Source organism: Acomys russatus, chromosome 14, assembly GCF_903995435.1.
Source record: "Acomys russatus chromosome 14, mAcoRus1.1, whole genome shotgun sequence".
Taxonomy (NCBI): Eukaryota; Metazoa; Chordata; class Mammalia; order Rodentia; family Muridae; genus Acomys; species Acomys russatus.
Genome location: NC_067150.1, coordinates 16,001,272 through 16,028,351, shown reverse-complemented (window position 1 = coordinate 16,028,351; position 27,080 = coordinate 16,001,272). Strand labels below are relative to the sequence as shown.

The 27,080-nt window shown below is 45.9% G+C and overlaps 1 protein-coding gene across 5 annotated transcripts in view; it reads right to left on the bottom strand.

The window, feature by feature from the left end:
- The window catches only part of Smarca4 (SWI/SNF related, matrix associated, actin dependent regulator of chromatin, subfamily a, member 4), a 97,780-nt gene that overhangs the window by 39,965 nt on the left and 30,735 nt on the right, over positions 1 to 27,080 (bottom strand). For all 5 annotated transcript variants that reach the window (XM_051156037.1, XM_051156035.1, XM_051156036.1 and 2 more), the window contains exons 10-16: positions 23,914 to 24,081; positions 23,757 to 23,807; positions 19,011 to 19,141; positions 18,816 to 18,873; positions 10,388 to 10,509; positions 6,334 to 6,484; positions 3,946 to 4,109 (exon numbers count right to left, since the gene is read on the bottom strand). In XM_051156037.1, coding sequence (XP_051011994.1) covers positions 3,946 to 4,109; positions 6,334 to 6,484; positions 10,388 to 10,509; positions 18,816 to 18,873; positions 19,011 to 19,141; positions 23,757 to 23,807; positions 23,914 to 24,081 — 845 coding nt within the window. The remainder of the gene's footprint in view (positions 1 to 3,945; positions 4,110 to 6,333; positions 6,485 to 10,387; positions 10,510 to 18,815; positions 18,874 to 19,010; positions 19,142 to 23,756; positions 23,808 to 23,913; positions 24,082 to 27,080) is intronic.

Sequence of the window (27,080 nt, the reverse complement as noted above, 5' to 3'; positions counted from 1 at the left end):
ATCCTGTTCCGGGTGGGAAGAACTTACACACACAAAGATATGGTGCTGGTACAACTGGCCCAGAACAGAACCAGGAGTAGGTCTCAGGCAGCCAGCCCAGGGGGGTTCATGGGCTGCAGCGATTGTGGCTGGCCTCCCAATGCCAGGGATGGTGGTCTAGCACATGGGATACAGGAGACATGGTGGTCCTGTGACCACCTTAGACTGAAAATGGAAGCTACAGATGACGCTGAGCCAGAAGGAGAATGTGGAGTGGGGGTGGGGGAGCAGAGTCCAGGAGCACAGGGGAGGGGCAGAACCAAGATCTCAGAGCCTTCCCCCTTGGAGAATCCTGGGAGGGTAAGCAGGGGAAAGAACTGGCTGAGTAGTTCAAGATAGAGCCTGCTCCCCACTTTCGCTTTTCCTCCCAGAAATTCCATTGCTAGGCTTAAGCGTCCCATCTAATGACAGTTCAAGTCGCTGGCATCCTACTGACAAAGGGTTAATCTAGCTGAAATATGCTACTCAGGGTCCTTTACTCTGCCAGCCTTCTAACAACCCAGGTGAGGTAATAGAGAGAGCGTAGTCACTTTGCAGCCACAAGGTAAGTAGCCTGCGGACAGCTAACACCAAATAAGAATGAAAGACAAGAACACTTAGAGGTGGTGGCGCACACCTTTAATCCCAGCACTCAAGAGGCAGAGGCAGGTGGATCTCTGAGTTTGAGGCCAGCCTGGTCTACAGAGGGAGTTCCAGGACAGCCAGGGCTCCACAGAGAAAACAGTCTTGTAAAACCAAAAGGAAAAGAAAAAGAACAGAACATTTCAGGAACCTGGATGCTGGCAGCACTGGGAGGTCCTGGGCCTACCTCATGCCCAGCTATGAGGCTGTCCTTAGGAAGTACCAGCCAGACCCTCCTGGCTGAGCTACTATGGTCTACTGCAGAGCATGATGGAAGAAAAAGAGAGGCATGAAGAGGGAAGGCTTGAGGGGTATGGAGACCTGCAGTGAGCCAGCATGTCACAGGCAGATACAAGAATACAAGGTAGGCAAAGGACTCACATGGGAGCAGCGCTGCAGTAGACATAATGGGACAGCTGGATACTGAACACTGAGGTATTCCTCAGGGCACAGGGAGTGTTTCTAGCCAGGAGGTGGGATCAACAGCATCAACATACGCCTGGACAGGAATCACGTGGAAAGGCTGCAGGTCAGTCCAGGTCACACCCACTGAGGAGGTAGCAAGGAGCTCCCTAACCACAGCAGTGGAGTGCTGTGAAGGGTTGAATGAGAATAGTCCCATAGGCTCATATATTTGAGTATTTGGACTCAACAGCTGGAACTGTCTAGGAAGGACTAGGAGGTGTAGTCTGTTTTAAGAGGCGTGTCCTTACACTTGTTACACACTTACACACCTAGAGATGTGAGCTTTGAAATCTTACATTATTTCCAGTGTCTCTCTCTGCCTTTGCTTGTGCATTAGTATGGGAGTTCTCAGGTGTTGCTGCCACCATGGACTCTAACCTTCTAAAATCCTAAGCCAAATAACATGCTTTCTTGTATAAGTTGCCTTGGTCATGGTGCCTTGTCACAGCAATAGTAAAGTAACTAAGACAGGTTCTCATTATAAGCTGTGAGCTTCAGACAAAGCAGGCAGCCTGAAGCACCACCCTGCAGCAGGAATCAGTTGCTTACTGCAACTGGCAGAGGCTGCTTCTGAGGACACCACCAGGAGACAAACAGCAAGACAAGAAGAGGCCAGAGGTACCTGATCTCCTACACCTATAGTTAGAGGCAGTTCTAAGTAGTCTCATTTAGGGGTTGGGAACTGAACTCTGGTCCTCTGAAGAGCAGCGAGCACTATTAACTCCTGAGCCATCTCTCTATCCCCTTCTCTGTGTTTCTTGAAACAGGGTTTCACTTTATATTCCAGACAAGCTTGCAACATCATGCAGCCCAGTTGACCTCAAACTTGTAAAACCCTCCTGCCTCAGTCTCATGAGTACACAGCATGGTCTCTAGCATTGTGCTCCTTAGGGAAGGAGCTGGTCCAGAACTGGGGCAGGAATTGGAAAGAGGAGCCAGGGGAAATCAGCTGGGACAAAAAGCAAGAAGTGTTCTAGCTCAGGCTGGACCTGTGAGAGGGATAGGGATGGCAGCTAAGAGAGGCCAAGTCAGAACAATTGGAAAAACAAACAAACAAAAGACCAGTGTTAATGCATAGGCTAAGACATAAAACAACCACCTATATCCTCACTAATAATAAATGGGATGTCAAAAGGGAAGAGCTCCAGATGCTGCCTGCAGCACCCACCTACAAGGCAGCTCCATAAACATTTGCCTAGCATTGTAAAACCCTGGCTCCGTACCCAGCCCCTCAAAAAAAAGGATCTCAGGAAGTGGAGGCAGTTGGATACATAGTGAGTCTGTCTTAAGACATAAATGGCGGTAAAAACATGTCAAAAACGAAAGTATGGAAATATGGAGGACCACAACAGCATAAAGGAGCCTAGACAGAGTAAAGAGCACATGAGCAAAGCTAATGGAAGCAACTGAGATTAGAGTGTTGGCTCCCCAACTGTGACTAGACGTTAGGAACAAAGGATGGATCAAAGGGAAACTGAGAGAAGTGACTGGGCCTCTCAGTGACTCTGTGGCTGTTATCATCCACCAACAGAACAAAGGAATGAGATCTCATGTATGGTATTAAGCAAATGAGAGAAAGAGAGAGCTCTTCCTAGTGGCAGAACGACAGTGAGCATATGAAGAAGGAGCCATGGAGGCACAGTCACGTTCGGAACAATAACTACAGGCAGGGCCCGTACCCTGGGGTGGCTGTGATGTCTGCAGTACCAGAAGAAATGGGGCATCAGCTAGAGCCTGGTGGCCACCACTAAACAATCCAAGCCAGGCATTGTGGCGCACACCTTTAATCCCAGTACTTACAGGCAGCGGCAGGCATTGTCTCTGTGAGTTAAGAGGCCAGCCTGGTCTATAAAGCAAATTCCAGGGTTGTATTGACCACCTCCACCTCCACCCCATCCCCTAGAAAAGGAAATCCTCAGTTTACAGGTTTTTGTTGACACATGGAGTAGGTGGAACACAACCCCCAGAGACTTTAGACAAACCTTAACCCAGGGACAAACTTCTTGCCTAGGTCTGAAACGTGACAAGTTTTTAAAGAACTAAAATTGAGACTAATGGCCCTGATTGAACATATAGGGAGATCAGGGACTGCACTCTAAGATGAGGCCCAGGCACACACAGGGACAATAGGAACAGACCAAGCCCTAAGCCAGGGACTGATTCGGGACCAGAAGTGTAACCTAGGCTAGGCCAATGAGAGCCGGTCCTAGCGAGGATTGAGGCAGATGAACTGTTTTTTGAAGACAACAGATTTCCAGAACTGCTGAAACCAAGAGGACACTGGAAGCAAGAAGTGGTGAGTGGGAGACTGTGGGGTGCCTGATACATGCAAGCCTGGGCTCCTGTGCTGTGTACGCCAAGCTGGGATATGTATACGAGGGTGGTGGGCCCTGTGCAGGGTACAGTGAGTACAAGAGAGTATAACAACTTTTGCTTAACAGAGACCAAATCAGCCCTACCAATCCCCCAGTAGGAGCAAGGGTCACAAAAGAAATCCCTAAGAGCTGAGCCATGAAATATGGTGGGCTCCACACACCTGCCTCTCAAAACTAGAGGCAAATGGCAATAGATTGATGTGTGTCCCCCAAACAGGCATTGAAGTCCTGAAACCCAGACATGACAGCAGCGTCTCGTCCTGATCTGTACTTAAGAAACAACCACGTACAACAGACAGACAGAAAGTAGCCACAATGTGAAAACTGTGAACACAGATGGAAGGTGGCCAACCCTGTGCCATGCTCTAGCCGTCCACTGCCGCCCTGCAGGACAAAGAAACCCATGCTGCAACCAGGCTGCGAATGGAGTTGGGCTCATACATACGAGAGAGGCACGATGATGAGGAAGGGCCCATTGATGCGCTTGTGCTCCATGAGGTATGTGATGAGCGCGATGGTTTGGATAGTCTTCCCCAGCCCCATCTCATCAGCCAGGATGCCATTCAGGTTGTTGTTATAAAGGGACACCAGCCACTCCAAGCCCTTGATCTGAAAGGGCAGAAATGTAAGGGCCAAGTTGACATGACAAATGTGCTACCTGTGGCTACCCTACGAAGTACTCTGCCCTGGACTAGTCAAGTTTCCTGGTGTGCTCACCCCCAGCCATACGTGCTGTGAAATCACAGGGGATTGTGCCAAAAATGACTATATATATTATTTTTGCTTTATTTATTTTTTTAATGAAAGCCATCTAACAGCATTACTGTCAACTGACAATAATGTAAGAACTATCAAAAGCTCAGGACTAAATGTTTCATGCCATGTTTCCAGCAGAAAACATCTTTAAAGTGCTGCTGCCTTCTCCATGTTCAACTCCTCCATCACTGCTAACTGGAGCACGATGAGGGAGTCACAGTCCCCTGGCAGCAGGATCCACCCCAGGTGTTCTTGCCTTTGTGGTGGGACTGAATCTCTTGTGCAGCATGGACCAGCACTCATCCAAACCACTACCCCAACCCCCACTGCTTATCAGCTGCTGCAGAGGCATGCCTGAATCCCAAGTTCTTTTACAGGCATCTCAAGATGAGGTGGGTGGCCTCACTATTACATTCTAGCCCTGACCAAAATATAATATGGTGGAAGTCACAGAGACCACACGATGAGATGCCACCTCAGAAATTGACCTATTTATGACTAAATAGGTTTTAATTATTTTAGATTTATTTATTTAATAATTTTATGTATATGAGTATTTTGCCTGCATGTGTGCCTGGTGCCTGTGGAGGACAGAAGAGGGCATTAGGTCCCAAGACTGGGCTTAGAGATTTGAGCCACCATATGGGTCCTGGGAATCAAACCCAGGTCCTCTGCAAGAGCAACAGCTGCTCTTCACCAAATGAGCCGTCTCTCTCCCTCTTTAAATATCTGAGACAGGCTTCAGTACGTGGATTAGGAGATAAAGAAGAGCTTACAAGATGCTCAAGTGTGGGCCAAGGAGACCTCAAAGGCTCTTAAGTGTGGGCATACGTCACCTAAAACACCTATGCCTTTAATGTGTGTGATGTACAGACCACGTATGCATGTACATATGTATCTGGAGGCCAGATGTTGTTTATCATTGTTTATCTGTGTTCCTTGATTACTACCAACTTCCTCAATATCTACTGGGCAGGGTCTCTCACTGAAGCCAGAACTGTATAAACTGGAAAGTCACTCTAGCCAGCTTGCCCTGGAATGCCATGTCCACCTCTCAAGTGCGGGGATTACAGGAAGCCACATTACCTGCTTTCATGTCAGTTCTAGGGATCTGAATCCTGATCCTCACTTAAGACAGGGTTTCTCTGTGCAGCACTGGTTGTCCTGGAACTCACTCTGTAGACCAGGCTGGCCTCCAACTCAGAGACCCGCCTGCCTCTGCCTCCTGAGTGTTGGGATTACAGGCCTGCAGTACCACTGCCCTGCACTTTTTAAATTGAGGGTTTTCCAAAGCAGGTGAGCTGAATATGATACAAGGAAAGAAAGCCTGCACATTTTCTTTAACATGGTAATAGCATGTTGAATGTCCTAGTGACTGTTGACTTGCCTCTGAAAGATGCATGGGCATATAATCTCAGGATTCTCCTAGGGACCATGGCAAGAGCAGGCCATAACCAAACAAAAACAGGGAGCCATGATTTTTGGATGGATTGAGGATGGCTCACTTTTGGGACCTCAGAGATGAGACAGGACTATCAGACGTGGAAAAAAATTAATTCCCAGCTAGCTGAAAACAGTTAAGAGCTATGGTCTCTTCACTCTCACAGAAAACCCTCCCACACGAAGGGCCATCCCTCTATGCCCCGAAGAAAATCCTGTCCAAAGCTCCAGGTAGATTTGGGATTGAGTCGTGTTGCAGTGCATCCGTGGGAGGCCCATGTCTGCTCTCTGAGACAGAAGTCCTCCATGTATACAACGCTCTCCTACCTGGCACCTGGAGGCTCACTTAAGTCTTAATACCTCTGGCAGCTAACCTACTTGACATAGATGCCATAGATGAGAAAACTATCTGGCTGTAGTAGTATACACTTTAGTTAGGCAGAGGCAGATGAATCTCTGTTGGGTTGGAGGCCAGTTTGGGCTACATAGTGAGTTCCAAGCCATCCTAGAATGCACGGTAAGACCCTGTCTTAGAGGAAACAAAACCAGATGGGAAAATTGTGGCTCTTCAGAAAAAGTGAGTGTTGCCTAAGTCCAACCACCAGCCACCCAGCCTCCCTGCTGCCTATTGCCTTACCTGGTACTGTTTGAGGACGCCGTTGACCATGAGGGCTGACTGCTTGTCTACTCTCTCTGTGACTGCATGGGCCACAGCATAGTAGGACTGCAGGCCACGAGCAAGGGCCTGGGACACACCGTACTCATCATCCACATCTTGCTTGGCATTCCTAGAGGGAGCACATGCTGTGTGAGGACAAGGCTCCCATCTATGACAACGTACTACACTAGCTCGAATTAGCCACATCTGCCTGTGACTTAAGGATTAACCAGCAAGGCTCAGAGGTGGGAACTACATTGCAGCTAGCAGCTGATCCTACCCCAAGAAGGACCAGATGATTGTTCCTGAGATGACGTAGGTCCCAAGCCCACCAATAAGGGTTCAAGTGGGTTCTGCCACTCCCCATAACAGAATGCATTTGTGGTAAAGGAGCAGCCGCTCACCTAGCACACTGAGTGCGCACAAACCAGGACTGTCTGTAACTGGATGCTTCCGGGACCCAATCTAAGCTCACTTTGCTGCTGCGGTTTGAGATGATCTTTATCTTCTGGAGACACTGGCTCAATATGAAGCCCTGGCTGGTCTTGAATTTGCATTCTCCTGATTAAGCCTCCTATTTCAGGACCTGGTTCAAGACCTTTTCCTTCATATTAACTTTCTGAGGCTTAAAAAAACACATTTATTTGTGTACATGTAGGAGTGTACACATGGTATCACAGACATGAAGAAGCCAAAATTGTCTTCTCCTTGTTCCATGTGGGTTTTGGGGACCAATTCAACTTGGCATCAAACACCATTACCACCAACAGAGCCATCTCACTGGGCTCGCTCGCTCTCTTTCTCTCTCAACAGGGTCTCCTTACTGTAGCCATGGCTGGCCTGAATGTTTAAACCATGCTCACCTTGACTCCTGCCTCTAACTCCTGAGTGTTGGCATTCCTGGATCAATAAATAATTCTTTTTCCTTTTAAGGATTTGATTTTTAGTTATGTGTGTATGTGGCAGAGGGGTACTGTGCTCATGAGTAAAGGTACCCTCAACGGCCAAAGGTGTGGTACTGGATCCACTGGAGCTTGAGTTATAGTTGTGAACTATTCAACAGTGGCACTGAGAACAAAACTCAGGTCCTCGACCCTGTCTCGAAAAACCAAAAAAAAAAAAAAAAAAAAAAAGTAAAAATTATCAGCCGGGCGTGGTGGCACACGCCTTTAATCCCAGCACTCGGGAGGCAGAGGCAGGTGGATCGCTGTGAGTTCGAGGCCAGCCTGGTCTACAAAGTGAGTCCAGGATGGCCAAGGCTACACAGAGAAACCCTGTCTCGAAAAACCAAAAAAAAAAAAAAAAAAAAAAACAACAACAACAAAAAAAACAAAACCAAAAAAAACCCTCAGGTCCTCTGCAATAGCGTTATGTGCTTTTAATTGCTGAGCCATCTCTCTAGTCCCTCTTTCTTTTTCTTCCTTTTCTTTTTTGAGACAAGGTTTCTCTGTGTAGCTCTGGCTGTCCTGAAACTCGCTCTGTAGACCAGGCTGGCATTAAACTCAGAGATCTGCCTGCCTCTGCCTCCTGAGTGCTGAAATTAAAGGCATGCACCATCACTGCCTAGCAAAGCCCTCTTATTCTAACAATTATATATTTAATGTATATGAGAGGTACATGTGTGTGTTACCTAACATATGGGTTCAGGGAATTAGAACTATGGTGGTTAAGGACTGGCAGTGCCTTTACCAGAGGAGACATCTCAATGGCCTTTTTTTTTTTTTCCATTTAAGAAGTGTGGCACACTTACATCTGTGTAGTTCAAGATTTGAAATCAGCTTGGGCTATAGAATGAAATCCCACCTCAAAATTAGGGGAAAAAAAAACTTTTTTAAAGTCAGGCATTGTGGTACATGTTTTTGATTTCCAGCACTCAGGAGGCAGAGGCAGGTGGATCTGTGTGTGTTCCAGGCCAGCCTAGTGAACAGACTGAGTTCAAGGCTAAGTAGTTACACAGTGAAATGCTACCTACAAAATCCATGAAAGAGTCACAGTAAGCTCTTTGTTTTCTTACTTAATGAGTGCTCTTCAACTGTGCTTATGTTTGTGTAGGTGTGTACACATGTGTCTCGCAGTGTATAAGGAGACCTAAGTCTCTCAGTCACTCTCAACTCTCTCACTTGACTCCAAAACTCACCAATATGGCTGGCCCACCTAGCCAGTGTGCTCTGGGGATCCCAGCTCTCTGGCTTCCATGAAGTGGAATTCCAGGCAGATCATCGTGTCAACACAGCATTTATGAAGCTACTTGGAATCCACACTCTGGTGTCTGTGTTTGCTGCCTTAGATTTTTCCCTATTAAGCCACCCATGTCCCAGCCTCTAGAAGGGAGGTTCTTCTCACAAATTTCTCCTAAATTTTAAAGTAGAGGTTGAACATTTCTTTTCTTTCTTGCAAAATTTCTTCTTTTTTTTAATGGATATCTGCCTGTATGTATGTAATGTATATACACTGTGTGTCTGTCTGGTACCCATGGAATCCTCTCGAGCTGGAGTTACAGATGGTTGAAGTTATCATGTGGGTGCTGGGAACTGAATCCAGGGCCTCTGCAAAGGCAGCAAGTGCTCTTAACTACTGAACCATTTTCCTAGCCCCAAAGGTTAAACATTTCTTTTCTCCCCAATCTGCTCCCCCGCCCCCCTTTTTTGAGACAGGGTTTCTCTGTGTAGCCCTGGCTGTCCTGGCACACACTCTGTTGACCAAGATGGCCTTGGATTACTGGGATTTAAGGTATGGGTCACTAGTTGGGCAGTGGTGGCGCACATCTTTAATTCCAGCACTCAGAAGGCAGAGGCAGGGGGATCTTTGTGAGTTCGAGGCAAGCTTGGTCTACATAGTGTGTTTGAGGACAGCCAAGGCTACATAGAAAAACCCAAAAAAGAAGAAGGATGGGAGGCAGATAAAGGGGGGAAGGATGAAGAGGGAGAGGAGGAGGAGAAGGGAGGGAAGGAAGAGGAAGAAGAGGAGGGCCACCACCTGATTGAACATTTCTTATCTAAAAAATTTTTAAATTAATTTATTCAGATTACAACTCAATTGTTATCCCATCTATCTGAAATACTTTTGTTGTTGTTGTTGTTTTTCGAGATAGGGTTTCTCTGTGTAGTCCTGGCTGTCCTAGGCTCACTTTGTAGACCAGGCTGGCCTGGAGCTCGCAGTGATCCGCCTGCCTCTGCCTCCCAAGTGCTGGGATTAAAGGCGTGCGCCACCACGCCTGGCTTGCAATTCTTATGTGTTTAAGATTTTGGAGTTTTTTCAGTTGGTGGAGTATCTATAGAGATCTTAATTTCACAACTCCCAAGGAGAAAATAAAAAGTGCTATTAAACTGAAACATCTGGAATTTGAACATCTCAGATTTTGGATTTTCAGACTGGAGTAACGCAGTCTTCATTTTGTTTCTCTATCATGTTCCCCATCAACTTCTCACCACAAAGATCAAATCAGCACATTAATTTTTAACCGTGCTGCCAAGAGCAGAACGTAAGAGGAACCTGCATGACCAGCACCAGGAGCAAGCAGAGACCAGAGCAGAGAATGTGGCCATCATACTGCTGCACAAGGTGGTAGCAGCTCTCGCCATCTGCACACACAGGGCCAGCCTTGGACAGATGCTTGGTGAGAAATGATACACACCATAGTGCCTGGATGTATGTGTGCAATCAAAACAAAAAGCGAAAGAAAGTGCAGCTAATCTCTCTGAAAGTCAACACAGGCTTCTCAGAGGAAACAGCAGAAGCCTGCTGTGAACAAGGGTAATGAGTAGGTCTGTGTTCTCACCCAACTGTATTTCACAAGCTTATGATGACCAAGGATCATTTTCTACAGCAAAGCACCACAGAGACAAATGGAATCAGTAGGAGATAATGTGGCCCTTCAGTGGCTGCTGGCAAGACTGGGGGAATGCCACCGAGGGAGAGGATCACCAAGTGTGAGGCCAAGCACAATGAAAAGGGGAAAGCTGGGACTCTGGCCACTTGTTCTGCTGCCACTTTATAGAGAGCTTGCAGTTGGAGACACATGGGGACCTCTTACTCAATAATGTGTCGAGCGTCCACCTCAGAGACGTCATCGCTGTCTGGGTCTGGAATCTTCTTCTTCTCCTCCACAGGCAGTGTAGGGGGCTGTGCAGGCTGAGGCTGTTCCTCTTCCTCCTCCTACCAAGAGAGGGGACATGTCACCTTGGTTCTCTGGGAGCTGCTGAGCTCCTAGGGGGAAGAGATGCTCTTTTAGTCTTTCTCCCTCTCAGTGCAGTAGTGTCTGACTCTTTTTTTTTGTTTGTTTGTTTTTTGTTTTTTTTTGTTTTTTTTGAGACAGGGTTTCTCTGTGTAGCCTTGGCCATCCTGGACTCACTTTGTAGACCAGGCTGGCCTCGAACTCACAGTGATCCACCTGCCTCTGCCTCCCGAGTGCTGGGATTAAAGGCGTGCGCCACCACGCCCGGCTAGTGTCTGACTCTTACTGTCCTTCCCTTTGACCTTTAGTTTTCCTAACAGATTTGCAAGAGTATCTTGGGTCATCTCTACAACTGCTACCATCCAAAGAAGCCTCCATATCTTCACGCTCTACTAACTTGGGCAATTTCTAGTTTCACTGCCGGCTTCCCTAAATATTCTTGTGCTTTACCTCAAGTTCTTCCTCATCTGAAAACAAAAGGCATCTTAGCTTAAACAGCCTCTGAAGTACTTGTAAGGTCATTGAATGCTTTTGCCTTAAAGGGCCTCCCTGCATTTATTGAGCAGGTGACACTGCAGTTCTGCAGATCATGTTCAACAAATACACAGTAATGCCTGTTCTACTATATGAACCATACAGGTGCACAGTAGAGGCTTCTCAATTCTCATAGAATTGTTAGAGAGACTAAAAAATACTGTATGTGACTGCCACATGCCTCTAATACCACCTAATCAGAAACCCGAGTAATGCAGATTATATTTTGAGTTATTTGGGCAACGTAGTTGGATCTTGTCTCAAATTAAAATGAACAACCAGGGCCGTAACACATTGCTAAAGTACTAGCCTAGTGTGTGGCAAGGCTCAATCCCAATGGAACAAAATGTATATATTTTTTCATAACTCATCAAACTGACAAGGCTGGAGAGCACTGGCTGTTCTTCCAAAGGTCCTGAGTTCAATTTCCAGCAATCACATGATGACTCACAACCATCTATAATGAGATCTGGTGCCCTCTTCTGGTGTGCAGGTGTACATGCAGGCAAAACACGGTATGTATAATAAATAAATAAGTCTTAAAAACTCTGACAGTTTTCCTCGTACCATGCAGCACAACTTCAGATGGGAACAAGGTCACTCTCACTAGCAAATGCAGAAGAGCAGCAGCCATCTAACAAGTCCCAGCACGGCTCAAATTAGCAGGTGTGGGACAAACAGCCAATTAAGGAGGTCAAGAGATTCCCTTCCCAGAAGACACAAATTGAAAAAATAGGGGCTGGGCTTAATGGCGCACACCTGGGATCCCAGTACTCAGGTGGCAGAGGCAGAAGGATCCTTGTGAGTTCAAGGCCAGCCTGGTCTACAAAGAGAGTTCCAGGACAGCCAGGGCTTTTACAAAGAGAAACCCTCAAAAACAAAACGAAAAAAGAAGGAAGGAAGAAAAGGAAAGAAAAAGAAAAAACTATTCAAGCTCCAAGAGTTAGGCAGGGCATAGCATTTCATCTTGGAAATGCTGCTAACTTCTGGAGAAAGTAGGGCAAAAGACTGCAGCTTATTTATTTGGGGCACTGCAATCTTGCCACCCACACTAGTCTGAAGTCTGCTGTGCTAGGGAGCCATGGAGGCAAACAAGGCTGACAGTTCCTGTACCCAGTCTGGTAGAAATAAAGATATTCTATAAATAAATAAATAAGTAAATAAATAAATGAATAAATAAATAAATAACCGCTTGTGTCAATCTATCAGAGTATCAAAACAATAGACTCCAAAAAAACCCAACCGACCAACCAAAACAAAAACAAAAACAAAAAAAAAGGAACCTCCCCAGAATCTCATGCTGGGAGATGGAAACAGCACGAGTCACAACATGACAGGTACTGATGGATGTACACAACCTTGGGCCTCTATTTAAACTCTGACCTCACCCTGAAGACAGATCTGAGGGGGTTGTTGGTTCTCTTGTCCCCCTTCTGAATGTGGCCAGACCTAACCTGGGACACAGATTGTGACCCCAAGTTTGAGAGTATTTCTACGATTTGATAGCAGTGGTGACCCTGCCCACCTCAGGGCCAAAACGGTTGCAATCAATCTCAGCCAGGCTGCTGGTGCACACTACTACTACTAGGAGAGATGTGCATGTGACTGGAGGAAAGACCAGCAGGGCCCTGGGAAGGCATTACCTTAGGCGGACACAGAAACAGCCTTTATCTGGAAGGTACTCCCTTGTACAAAGAGCCATGACAAGACACAAATGGCTCACTGGCTTGGTTGTTTGCACAAAATTTCTGCCACATTACTACAGGATCGATCACTTTTAAGTGGCAGAGAAATAGGGCCTTTTCATAGGGAGTTAGGAACTGAATTAGAAAAATAAAGTTAGCCCAGCCAAAAATGGCAGCACCACCATGAAGAAACCACGAGTTCCCAGATGGACTGTCTATTCCACAGACATCTGGCATTGTGCTGGCTAGCTTTTGTCAACCTGACACCAACTAGAGTCACGTAGAAGAAGGGAGCCCCAACTGAGGTGATATCAGATTGGCCTGTGGCCACGTCTGTGGGTATTTTCCTTGATTACTGATTGCTGTGGGTGCTTAGCCACTGTGGGCCATGCCACCCCGGAAGCAAGCCAGTCACAGAGCTCTTCTATGATTCTGCTTCAGTCCTCCTGCGCTCCCACCCTGATTCCCTCAGTGGGAGTTGAGGGTTGTGGTCTGGGAGTTGTAATATCAAATAAACCCTTTCCTTCCCAACTGGCTTTTTAGGTCATGGTGTTTGCTGCAGCAACAAAGAAACCTTACTAAGACAGCTACCATAGTCCTGGAAGGGGAAGGGGTCATAATTCTTCAAAAGAGCTAACTGGGAGATCTCTGAGCCAGTCTGGTCTACACAGCAAGTTCCAAGACAGCCAGGGCTACATAGTGAGACCCTATCTTAAAAAGCAAACAAACAAGAAAATAAAACTGTGTGTGTGTGTATGTGCGTGCGCATGTGTGCAGCAAAGAGTAAGAAAATAAAGAAGAAAAAACAAAACAAAACAAAAACCAAAGGCGTTCAGCTGTTCCCGCCTCTTCACAGAGGGGGAGGAATTGCAGCACAGGTGTCTCTAGTGTGTGTGCAGAGCTGCTGGAGGAGTCAGATCTCTGCTCAAGTCAGTGAACACGGAATCACAAAGGACAGCCAGATCATCCACTTCCCACTGTGACAAAAACCAAAATAATTCAGACAAGCTGGGTACACAGCAAGAAGGGTAAATATCAAGACAGCTTTGATTGCAGGCCAATAAAAAGCCAGTGACAGAGAGATAATCTACAAAGCAAGAGACAAACAAAACTACCAGCTAACAAAGAAGAGAAGCAAGGCAACAGGTGGCTGAATTCTCCTCGGAAACAAGAGGAGGCTCAAAAAGGCCTGAGTAGTTAAGAGCATATGCCATTGCCCCTGCAGAAGAACCGAGTTCGGTTCCCAGCCCCATGCCGGGCAGCTCACAACTGCCTGTAGCTTAAGCTCCAGGGGATGTGCTGTCCTCTTTTGGCCTCGGCAGGCACATGCACTCACAACTGCATAGAGAAACGAACAAGCACACAGAGAAACAAATATAAGGAAGTAAAGAGGCCAACTAAGAGTAGACCCACATGCTCAGATGGCTGAAGGAACAGAAGGACAAAGAGGAGCTGCCAATGAAGAAGATACATTCAACTAAACTGTCCTTCCAAAATACAAGAACACCCCAGAAAAACAGCCTAAATATCACCTGCTACTGCCAGACAGGCCCTGTTACAATTTTCTAAGAGGGCTGAGGTGTGGTTCAGCAGTAGAGCACTTGCCTATATGCATAAAGACCTGGGGCCGATGCCCGATACAAAAAAGGACCAAACAAACAACTACTACCACACACACACAAAATCTTTAGACACAAAGGACATGCTAGCAGATAATTTAAATCCACGGAGAAAACAGCACCTGAACAGACTATAGATACGTTTCAAAGGTTAAGAGTGGCTGCTGCACTTGTCATGCACCTGAAACTCCAGGTCTATGAAATCTGATTCCCTCTTCTGGCCTCTGCATGCGCGCACACACACATACACTCACACAGACACCCAACACAAATAAAACAAATCCCAAAATAGTAAAAGACTATAAAAATAAAAACTATAAAAATATTTTCACTTATTCCTTCTAACTAACATCTTCCAAGGGGTTGAGAATGCATAATGCATTAATTTCAAGAATATTGTGCTCATAACCATGCAGAGTGTCACATCCTGGAGCTGGACCATTACAACCCTATCTCAAAAATCCAATGGAGCTAGCAACAGTGGCTCACATCTCTAACTCCAGCACTCGGGAAGGCAGAGGCAGGTAGATCTCTTGAGTTCAAAGACAGCCTGGTCTACAGAGTAAGTTCCAGGACACTGAGAGCTATACAGAGAAATGCTATCTTGAGAAAACAAACAAAAAAGTGGGGGTGGAGGGGTGGGGGTGGGGGGGAAGTAATGAGCCAGGTGCGGTGGTGCACGCATGTAATCCCAGCACTGGGGAGGCAGAGGCAGGCAGATCTCTGAGTTCAAGACCAGCCTGGTCTACAGAGAGTCCGGGACAGCTAGGGCTCTGTGTAACACAGAAACTCTGTATCAAAAAACCATAAATCAACCTTGCCAGTCCCCAAAGAAAAAAACAGAAAAGGAAGGAAGAAAAAAGTTACGCTGGTCACGCACACCTAGAGCACAGCGCTCAGTAGGCTGTGGCTAGAGGACGGCCATGAGCTCAAGGCAGCTGGACACAGAGCAAACTGCCTCAAATGCTCACCTCCACACACATCTTCACAAAAGAAAAGAAAGAAAAATGAGGAAGAAATAAAGCTAATAACGAATAGCACAGTGGTTTTGTAAATGCTACTCCACAAGCCTACAACTCAAGTATTATGTCTGGAGCCTACAGCATGAGACCTGACTCCTGAAAGCTGTCCTCTGATTTCCACATGCACAGGGCACATGCCTACCCTCACCCACACACATCATACACACCTGATAATAAATTGTAAAAGAAGTTTTAAAGAATATTTCAGATTAGATGACAACAAAAACAAAATATTGGGATTCTGGGTCCACCTCCTCACCCATTGGACAAGTCTGCCCTTTTGAGTGCTGTGTTATGTGTGTATACTTCTGCTTTCAATAAAACTTGCCTGAGTGCCAAAAACATATTAATATAAAATACTGGCTGGAGCTAGAGCTCAGCAGTATAGAGTACTTCCATAGATTATGTGAAGCCCTATTTCAATACCAGGATCAAAAATAGACATTGGAGGAGGCAGAGGCAGGTGGATCTCTGAGTTCAAGACCAGCCTGGGCTGCAAAGCTAGTTCTTGGATAAGTGAGAGCTACATAATAAATGGACATTTTCTCAAAAATACCAAAACAAAACAATCAACTAACCAAACTCATTAAAAATTTTGAGACACACAACAAAGCTTATCTTGCAATGTACAGGCCTAGGTTTTGGGAATGAGGAAGAGTTAAAAAGTAACATTTACAGGCCAGGTGTGGTGGCACAGGCCTTTAATCCCAGCACTCAAGGAGGCAGAGGTAAGCCAATTGATGTGAGTTCGAGGCCAGCCTGGTCTACAAAGTGAGTCCAGGACAGTCAAAGTTACACAGAAAAACACTGTTTGGACCCCCCCCCCCAAAAAAAGGTAACATTTATGAAACCAGATGTCACAGCATGCAGCTCGGGAGGCTGAAGCAGGGAGATTTAAGAGTTTGAGGCTATCTTGGCCTAACACTTCCAGGCAAGCCTGGGTTATACATAGTGAGAGAAAAATCTTAAAACCAAACTTTACAAGATGTAGCCAAGGGGAAATAGCGCTAAACATATAGGTTTAGGGGCTGGAGAAAAGACTTATCCGTTAAAAGCACATGTTGTTCTTCCAAAGATGTGAGTACAGACCCAGCACCCATGTCAGAAGCGCATAACTACTGGCAACTACAGTTTCAGGGTATCCAATGCCCTTTTCTGGCCCTGCTGATAGCAACAGACCACACACACACACACACACACACACACACACACACACACACACAGAGTTTAAAACCAAAACCATATAGGTTTAGACACTGTATATAAACAAAAGCCTCACACCAATAATTTAAGCCTAGATCAATCAACAAAGTGAGAAAAATTACTCAAATACCAAAATCAGGAATGCAGGAGTCATCAACTCTGACCCTACAGAATGATAAAGGTAGTAGGAAACCATTAAACCCGATGTTGGGAGTTAGAGAGACAGCTGGGTGAGTAAAGCACTTGCACACACATGTGAGGACCTGAGTTCCATCCCTAGAACCTACATAAAGCCAGGTGCAACCCTGGCTGTATGTCTGTGATCCCAGTGTTCTGTGGTGAGACGGTAGGAGGAGACAGAAGAGTCCCTAAGCTTACAGGCCAGCTCGCCAGGAGTACACGGCAGTAAACAAGACGCCAGTCTCAAGACAGAGGTGAAGATGGACATCTCAGGCTGTCCTGACTTCTACACATGCACTGTTGCGTGTGTGCCTACACTTACACAAGTAACACACACACACACACACACACACACACACACACTCACTATATTCATATACAGAAAAAGAGAAACCAAGCATACTGGGAGAAGATATTTACAAATTATGCACTGAGTCAGAGACATCTGTCTAGAATAAGTAAGGACTGAGAGCTCATTAAGATGGCAGCCCAATTAAGACCAGTCAAGACTTGAACAAACTTCCATTGAGGAAGATGAATGGATGGTTCATATGAAGATGCTTAACATCACTACTTACTAAGGTAACACAAATGAAAACCAAATGAGATGCCACCACACACCCACTAAAATGGTCATAAGTAAAAGGACAGACAATACCAAGTGTTGGTGAGGATGTGAAGAAACTGGAACCCGTGAAATGGTACAGCCACTTTCAAGAACAGTTGGGCAGTCTCTTAGAAAGTAAACATAAACTTACCACGTGACCCAGCAATTCCACGCCTAGGCATCTACCCAAGAGAAATGAAAACATATGTCCACACAAAACACATTTGCAAATGTTCACAACATTTTTCATCATAGTAAAAATGGAAATACCCAACCAATGGGTGGATGGGTAAATAAAATGTAGTATATTCACACAATGGAACACAACACAGCAATAAAAAGAACAATTTCTTGGTATACACAACACATGAATGAACCTCAGTAACATGCTACACATCGGTGCTCCAACTCCATTTGCAGAACATGTCTACAAATGGCTAATCTAGAGAGATGGAAAGCAGAGTGGTGAGCTGGGTGTGGGGGAACACTGTTGTAATCCCAGTACTCGGGAGACTGAAGTCAGAGGATGAGTTTGGAGCTAGCCCTGGCTATACAAGGAGTCTCATCCAACAAGACAAAGATAGTTCGGTAGCTTCCTGGGAGGAAGGGGAGGGACAGCAGATAGGCATAGACAGCTTAAGGGTTGCTTTCTGGTTGACTAAGACATTGTAACATTGGTGTGACGGGCTGATCCACAGTTCCATATGTTAACTAAGAAACAAATGCACTTTTCAGTTTATGTAAATTAGACCTCAATGAAGCTGTTTAAATTAGAACAAAATGTTCTCTGCAGGGCATGATAGTACACAGCTATAACTCTAGCATTTAGAAAGGCAGGAGGAATCCATGTCTGAGTTTCAAGACCCTATCTAAAATAAACAACATATACATCTAACACTGGGGACGCTTAGGTAGACTCCAGTGGACAAAGAAACCACAAGTCCTCTTTCTAACAACTCAACTCAACAGAGAAAGGCTGGCGTCCATGCTGTACCATTCATTGGCCTAATGCTGTGGGGAGGAGGGAAACACACGCCCAGGGAGAAAAGGATGAGGACAGGAGCCATCAAGAAGCATGAACAAGAGAACACCGGGTGGCTGCCACATAAATGGGCACGCACGCACGCACGCACAACTGTTGAATCACAGCACTGATGAAGAATGGACAGAAGCAGCAGAGCATTCAGAGGAGTGAGGCTGAGCTTGAAATGTGGCCAGTGCAACCGAGGAAATGACCCAAACTAGACTGTCCTGAATGCAAACAGCCCACAAGCCAGCAAAGCCCTGAAGCAGCACCTCTGGGCAAGCCCAGGGCCTTGGCCGCCCTGCCATACCATGCCCAGCCAGCACACAGGGCACAAGGGGTACAGCCCACTGGGTGATGGGCACAAACAAGGTGCAAAGCTCAATGACAGGAAAGATAAAGTAGCCTCTTACCTCCTCCTCCTCTTCGGATCCACTCTCTTCACTATCTGACCTGGGAGCTACTTCATACCTAGGAGAAACAGCAGTATTTGGACGCAGCTCTCCCTGCAAGCAGCAGCTTTACTTTCTCTAGAACCTGGCCTGGCTCCCAAATGCAAGTACCATCGCCCCGGCTGCCAAGTCCCATGAAGGAGGCATCCAACTCACCCAGGGTTCATCTCAAGCCAGGCTTCCAGCTGCCCGGCTTTTGGGGCATCTGTGCCCGTGAGGATCTTGCCACTCTCCACATGAATCACCTTCACAGGGAGGTCGCTCATCTGGCTGGTCTCATCCAGAGGCTGAAAGAGAGAGACTGTCATGAACAAGACTCCTCAACTCTCACCCTGGGACCCAAATGTAGAGATCACAAGATGGAGGCTGGTTTGAGTTATACAGTCTCAGAAAACAAGAAGAGAAGAGGAGATGTAGCAAATTACTTTAGAAAGGTTAAAAGGGCTGAGGCTTGATACTTCCTCTACCCTACAATTTGAATGAAGCCGCTCTGGGGTGAGTTTCGGTTTGTTTGTTTTTTAATTTTTAAAATTTTGCTTGTATGTATTTTTGTTTACCACATAAGTGCCTGGTGCCTCCAGAGGTATACCAGAAGAGGACCTCAGATCCCCTGGAACATGAGTTGCAGGTAATTGGGTGCTGCCATGTGGGTGCTCAGAATTAAACCCAGTCCTCTGCAAGACCAGCCAATGCTCTTAACTGCTAAGTCATCTCTATTTTTCACACCCACACAGCCGTGACTGAAAAACATAACTGAGGCTGGGAATAAGCACCGAGTGGTGCTGGCACCATAAACATAGAAAAGTAAATGCTACAGTGCTGACTCAGCAAGATTGCTACCTTGAGTCTCCCACGTGGCAAGGAAAAGTGGCTCAATGGCTCACACATATAACCTCTGTGGTCTAGAGACTTAGGCAAGAAGTTGAAACAGGTGGGTTGCCAGCCTGAGCTAGACGTTAAGACTTTGTCTTGGGCTGGAGAGATGACTCAGAGGTTAAGAGCACTGGCTGCTCTTCCAGAGGTCCTAAATTCAATACCCAGCAAACACATGGTGGCTCACAACTTCTATAATGTCATCTGGTGCCCTCTTCTGGCCTGCAGGTACAAGTGCATGCAGAACATTGTATACAATAAATAAATCTTAAAAAAAAAAAAAAAAAAAACTTGTCTCAAACAATAAAAACAGAACAAAACACTATAACCACCCCCCACAAACACAGCTTTGTGCTGTAATATGCCGACCCATATTCTTTTACATTAATTCAAGAGAACATTTGTGCTGGCTGATGTTTTGTCAATATAACAGAACCTCTCCAAGCTGCTTCTGGTTCTGGTATCTGATCACAGCAATTGACCCTAGGCCAACATCTTAAATAAGCACTGTGGAATGGCCTTTTCTAACATAGCCACAACTGCCTACTTCTCTGAGGCCAGCCTACAGAGACAACTATGCTACTGTTGTGGCCTTCCTGAAATGCTTGTGAGGGAAGTACTTGCCTCAGAGAAGAGGACTAAGACAAGTCCCCTAGGGCCATAATGAAAGTAAGACTGATGGTGCCTACGGGTTAGCTTAGCTCAGCTGTACAGTACGAGCTGTACAGTGTGCAAAGCTCCAGCTTCCATTCCTGACAGCCAGTTTGGCATGGCTTCTTCCTTTCCCTGCCATAAGAACATAGACAGTAAGGGAGGATGGCTCTAAAACTCAGGAAGAGAGTCCTCTTCCAGGAACCCACCATGCCGGCACCTTAATTTTGCTGGTCCATCTCCAGAACAGTATGGAATGCTGTCCAGGCCCCAGTCAGAAAGCCGAACTTAGTTAGCTACCGCAGCCTGAGCTGAACAAGACATCAAAGTATAAGGGGCACGATATACTCATAACAATGGACACGGTGAGAGACACGTGAAGGACTTGGATATCAAGAGTTAAACAGGCATGCAGCATGCCTGTTATCCTAGCAATCAGGGGGCTGAGAAATGCAGATCTAGGTTCAGGGCCAGCTTTGGCCACACAGTAAGTTCAAGGCCAACCTGAACATAACAACAAGAGCCTATATTAAAAACAACAGCCAGGCTGGGTAGTGGTGGCGCACGCCTTTAATCCCAGCATTTAGGAGGCAGAAGCAGACGTTTTTGTTAGTTTGAGGCCTGCTTAGTCTATATAATGAATTTCATCCAGGCCAGCCACAGTTATTCAATTAATTATTGTCTTAATTAAGTAACATTTTAAAATTTAAAAAGTCAAGGGCAATATAGTAGCCCATCCACACCTGTACTGTCATAATTCTGGAGTGAAAGACAAAAATCAGAAATTCAAGGTCACCTTTGGCCAAACAGACTGCAAGGTGGCCTGGACTATATGAGACCCGGGCTCCAAAAAATAGAACAGGGGACCGGGGAGACGGCGTGTCAGCACAGTGCCTGCCTTACAGGCATAAACACTTGAGTTTGAGCCTGGAATGAACAGCAAAAGCATGTAAGGTGGCACACTTGTAATGCCAGCTCTGGGAGGCAGAGAGGCTTACTGGCAAGCAAGTCTAGACAAATTGCTTAGTTCTAGGTCAGCAGAAAACCCTGTCTCAAAGGAAGTGTAAAGCTTCTTAGGATAACACTCAAACCTGCCTTTTAACCTACCCATGTACACACACCCGTATATGTGCATAAAACAGAAAAACCGAAAGAATCCAAAAATGAAGCCAGGTGTGATGGCGCACACCTTTAATCCCAGCACTTGGGAGGCAGAGGCAGGCAGATCTTTTTGAGTTCCAGGCCAGCCTGGTCTACAAAGTGAGTCCAGCACAGCCAAGGCAAAGTAACACAGAACATTCCTGACTCAAAACCATCCCCCTACCCACCAAAAAAACAGAAACCCAAAAATGAACATCATGCAGACTGTCACCATGAGGCGTCTTTCTAATAGCTTCTAGAGAAAATACCTGAAATTAGCCTGACATCACCAGTCCAAATGTGCAAATACAGTGAACCCAAAAGTTCTTATACTGCAGCCTCAGAGAGAGCTTGCCCAAACACCCAGGAACGGAAAGCATCAAAATGTCTGTGCAGGAGACTCTCAGACAAGCACTAGGGCAGCACTTCTTAACGGAGGGGTTGAACAATCCTTTCACAGGGTCCATAGGAAAACATAGCTTTTACATCACAACTCATCACAGTACCAAATTACAGTTATGGAGTAGCAAGGAAATCATTTTATGGTTGGAGTCACCACAAAACAAAGAACTGTAATAAAGGGTTGCAGCAGTAGAAAGGATCCTGGATTGTTAAGCATACAGGGTTGTCCCTTCAAGGGAAGAAACAAAGGCTGAAGCAAACACTCTTTTTACCCTGGTGACCTTTTGCACTGTCTTGGGACTAGAGACTTTTCCAGCATCAAGCCCTCCCCCAAACCCTTATTATAAATTTGTTTTTATCAGTCAATCGCATCTTTAAGGACTTTATCAATAGTTTGATGCAGTCCATCTCATCTGTCCTCTGGAAGATTTATGGCACACTTTGTTGTGCATGTGGGACTGAGTTAATTACCACCAGAATAGCTGTTACCAAACTGTGCTGTACTTGAACACACATAAAATAAACCACTTGGGTTAGACTCTTCATGTTTAAACCAATACTGGTTACTGAGTTGTGTTGAGCCAAACTTCTTGCCACACACAGCTCGTACCTCTGCTGGCTGTGAAGGTCTTAGAGAGCCCTGCTTATCTGCATGGGCCCAGTGCACTTGCCTAGAAAGGATTTTGAGTTTTTCCACCAAGCATATGCCTTTCACATTAAGTGGAGAGTAGCAACTTCTCAGGGGGCTTTACACAGAACAAGATATGACCTGACTTGAAAAGACGCCAGGCTAGGTAGGAACTACACAGAGCTTGAGCCTGCAAAGAGAACACCCAGGAGAGGGAACACCCCAGTTGGAAAGCCAGGCGTGGTGGTGCATACCTTCAATCCTAGCACTCCAGAAGCAGAAGCAGAGGCAGGTGGATCACTGAGAGTTCAAGGACAGCCTGGTCTTTAAAGAGAGTCTAGGACAGCCAAGTTACACAGAGAAACCCTGTCTCAAAAAACAAAAAATAAAATATAAAAAAATTGGGAGCTGGAGAGATGGTTCAGTGGTTAAGAACACTAGCCATTCTTCCAAAGAATGAGGGTTCAATTCCCAGCACCCACATGGCAGTTCACAACTGTCTGTAATTTCAGTTCCAGGGGATATGACACCATCACATAGATCTACACAGAGGCAGAACACCAATGTACATAAAATTGAAAAACAGAAAAAAAAAAACCTTCAAATCATGCTCCTCAACCAAAGATGTAAAATCAGAGGCTGACGTCTAGCTGAGAGACTTCCTAACAGGAGCACTGGACAAGTGCTCAGAATGATGTTCTATGTGTTCTAGAACTAGACAAATATATAAATCAGTAATTGGCTGATTTTAGAACTACAGACAGAAGGGAAGCTGGGTCAGAGATAAACATATCTGAGTGCAACAGCACATCCCTGCAGCCGAAACTGCCTAGGAAATGCCCGATGCACATTTGAGCACAGGTGTTTGCATGCATGTGCACACACACTCTCTTTGCACGCGCACACACACACTCTCTTATGTTTAAAAAGTGGAAGCAGCCTAAGCATAGTGCTCACACCTGTGATCCCAGAACGGGAGGTGGAAGCAAGACAATCAGAAGTTCAAAGTTAGCTCTGGACCAGCCAAATGACTCAGTGGGTAAGGTGCTTGACACAAAGGCCCATAAAATTCCATCCCAAGAACTCACAAGGAGAAAACCTAACCACTGGCTCCCACTAAATAAATAAAACATTTTTTAAAAGAAACAAAATGAGAGAGACAAAAGAGCACAGAGCTAGCATTTCTGTAGGAAAGCCTCCCTTCTCACCTCACCATCTGGTCCAATGGCCGGTGTCTGTCCTTCAGCATTTTCTGCTTTCTGCAAATAAAGAGACACTGTCAGCTTGATCCTATAGGCCCAGGGCACTAAGCATACAGCCAAGCTAACTCTAAGGGGTGCCTGTGCCTACTCAGGCCCAGCGAACCTTCTTTTTCTTTTTTTTCTTCTTCTCCTTGGCAACCTGGGCAGCTTTGTGCTGTCGCACCAGCTCTGTGAGGTTGGCCACATACTCGTCTGTCTGCTGCAGGAGGTAGGCCAGGCGCTTGTCCTTCTTCTGGTCAATGAGCTTGCGGTAGCCCTCCTCGTCTTCGGCCTGAAAAACCAAGGCAGGACAGAATATAGGCTTGTAGGGGTGCACACCTGAAGACTGCAGAAGCTCAGTTATGAGTGCCACTATAGCCCCCCATCCCCACCCCCGACCTCATGCTGAACCTTAAGAGAACTGCTAGCAACACAGATCTTTATAGAGGAATGATAATTCAGAACATGGCTGTTCTGGCAAGAGATCACATCCAAAGACCTTCTAGGTCTGTGTGAGCCAGCTAGAATACAAGCATGCCTTTTATTTAACCCAGCAGACAGTGGCAAACAGATCTGAGTTAGTTCAAGGCCAGCACAGTATAGAGTGAGTTTCAGGTAAAGAGAGAAGCTTAGGTATAGGCGTGGTGGTACATGCCTTTAATCCCAAATGAAGGTAAAGTTAGTTTGTAGAAGGAAGCACCCATGTGTAAAAGTGATCTCTACTTGAGTGGCAGAAAAGGTGACAAATCAGAGATTTGACAGATTAGGATATGCCCAGTTCTCAAGAGGAAAGGGAGGTAGTTTTACCAGGACAGTAATAGAGATGAGTTGCAGAGAGAGGACTCAGGTGAAGACAGAACCAGCCAGAAAATTAGAACAGAAGATTAGAACAGATTGCTGAGTTAGTGTGAGGTCAAACAGAGCAATTCCAGGCTAAGGGAGAAGCCAGATTAAATAAGTCAGCTGGGAGAAGAGTTTGAGCCAGAACAGCTGAACTGAACCAGCCAGCCCAGAGCTCAGAAAGAACAAGTAAGGGTGAGCTTAGTAAGCATAAGTCTCATAGGCTAAAACATTGTAGGCCTAGGTTAGATCGTACAGAGGCTAGAAGCTTCCAGGACTCTGCCTAGGTTAGCAGAAGGAGGCAGTAAGCCTCCGAGACAACAACTGAAACAGGAAAATAAAAGACACTTTTACTGGTCTGTGAGCCACTCACAGAAGGCATAAGTGAATTTCAGCTGCACAGTTATGGCTCACACCTTTAGTCCCAGAACTCAGGGAGGCAGAGGCAGGCAGATCTCTGTGAGTTTAAGCCCAGCCTACAGAGTGAGTTCCTGGAAAGCCAAGGCTACACAGAGAAACCCTGACTTGAAAAAAACATCAATCAAAACAATAATTATAAGTGAGTTCTAGACTCCCTCTCTAAAAAGTACCTTTCGAAGCAGGGTGTGGTGGTGCATGCCTATAATCCTAGCACTCAGGGAGGCAGAGGCAGAGGCAGGTGGGATCTCTGTGAGTTCGAGGCCAGCCTAGTCTACAAAGCAAGTCCAGGACAGCCAAGGCAAGATTATACAGAGAAACCCTGTCTCGAAAAACCAAAGCCAAATAAAAACCACACCATAAATCCCAACCTTCCTCCTGATCTGGGCCCTATCTCCAGGAATCTCAGCCTTGGTCCCTTTGTGAACAAATGAAAGCTGGAGCTGGTGATGTACTTACTACACCTGTAATCCCAGCAGTTGGGAGGCAGCAGCAGGAGATTCTCAGAGGCAAGCACAGCATGAGGTAGCTGGACTTTTGCTACTTTGTGAGTTCTTTTCCCCACTGGTTATCACCTACCCTCCCTTTCACCCCTATTACTAGATAGGACAGAAAGGGGGATAGAGCAGAGAGAAAGACAATTAGAGATCTTTGAATCTAATTTCTCTTTTGCTACTTTGTGAGTCTATTTCCCCACCCTTTATCCTCCCTGGTTTCACCCCCATCACTAGATAGGAGAAGAAAGGGAAGGAGGGGAGGGGAGCGCTGAATCTAATTTCTCTTGTTTATTCTTTGACTGCAAAGAAACTACAACCGCCAGGCATGGTGGCGCACGCCTTTAATCCCAACACTCCTGAGGCAGAGGCAGGAGGATCTCTGTGAGTTAGAGGCCAGCCTGGTCTACAAAGTGAATCCAGGACAGCCAAGGCTACACAGAGAAACCCTGTCTTGGAGAAATAAAAAGAAAGAATGAATGGAAAAAGAAACAAAGAAAGGAAGAAAGGAAGTTCAATCTAGCATTTATATACCCTCTGAAAAGTTCCCAGAAGTCCAAATATCACACAATCATAGAAACTATCTGCAGCTGGCAAAACCATGCCTCTGCCAGAACACAAGGCAAATCAGTCAGCTGCTTCAAACAGTCCATAGTAACCCCATATTCCAATACCTGGGATTAAAATGAAAAACATCCCTAAAATATTTCTGCGGTTTGGTGCTTTTGGTTTTGGTTTTGGGTTTTCGAGACAAGTGTTTCTCTGTGTAGCCTTGGCTGTCTTGGACTCACTCTGTAGACCAGGTTCGCTTCGAACTCACAGCGATCCACCTGCCTCTGCTTCCCTGAGTGTTGGGATTAAAGTCATGTTGCCATCAAGCCTGGCTATTTCTGTGTTTTTGTTTTGTTTTTTTGAGACAGGGTTTCTGTGTAGCCTTGGCTGTCCTGGACTCACTTTGTAGACCAGGCTGGCCTGGAACTCACATCAATCTGTCTGCCTCTGCCTCCCGAGTGCTGGGATTAAAGGTGTGCGCCACCACGCCTGGCTATTTCTGTGTTTTTAAAGAAATCAAAAATTCCAGAATTTTCACTACACGTTTATACAGAAGAGATTAGTCAGGGTTATAATGAAACCCTGTCTTAAATAAAACAAAACCATGGCCTGAATAGATGGCTCAGAGGTTAAGAGCCCTGCTCTTCCAAAGGTCCAGAGAAAGCCACCTGGTGGCTCACAACCATCTATAGTGAGATCTGGTGCCCTCTACTGTCCTGCAGGTGTACATGTAGGCAAAACACTATATACATAATAAATGAATCTTAAATAAAAATAAAACAAAACCACTATACAGCAGAACCCTTTCCTGGGCACTCCTTCAGTAACCTAGCTCCCTCCTGATGGCCTTCGAAGCCCCACAGGATTCAGCTTTGCAAGCTCTTGAACCCAGTGTCCTTTTCTAGCACCATGAGGATCTGCACTGGCTCTACACTGTGTCTGGTGTCCTGCTTCCTTGCCCTTCTCCTCTCCTCCTTGGGCTTGCTCT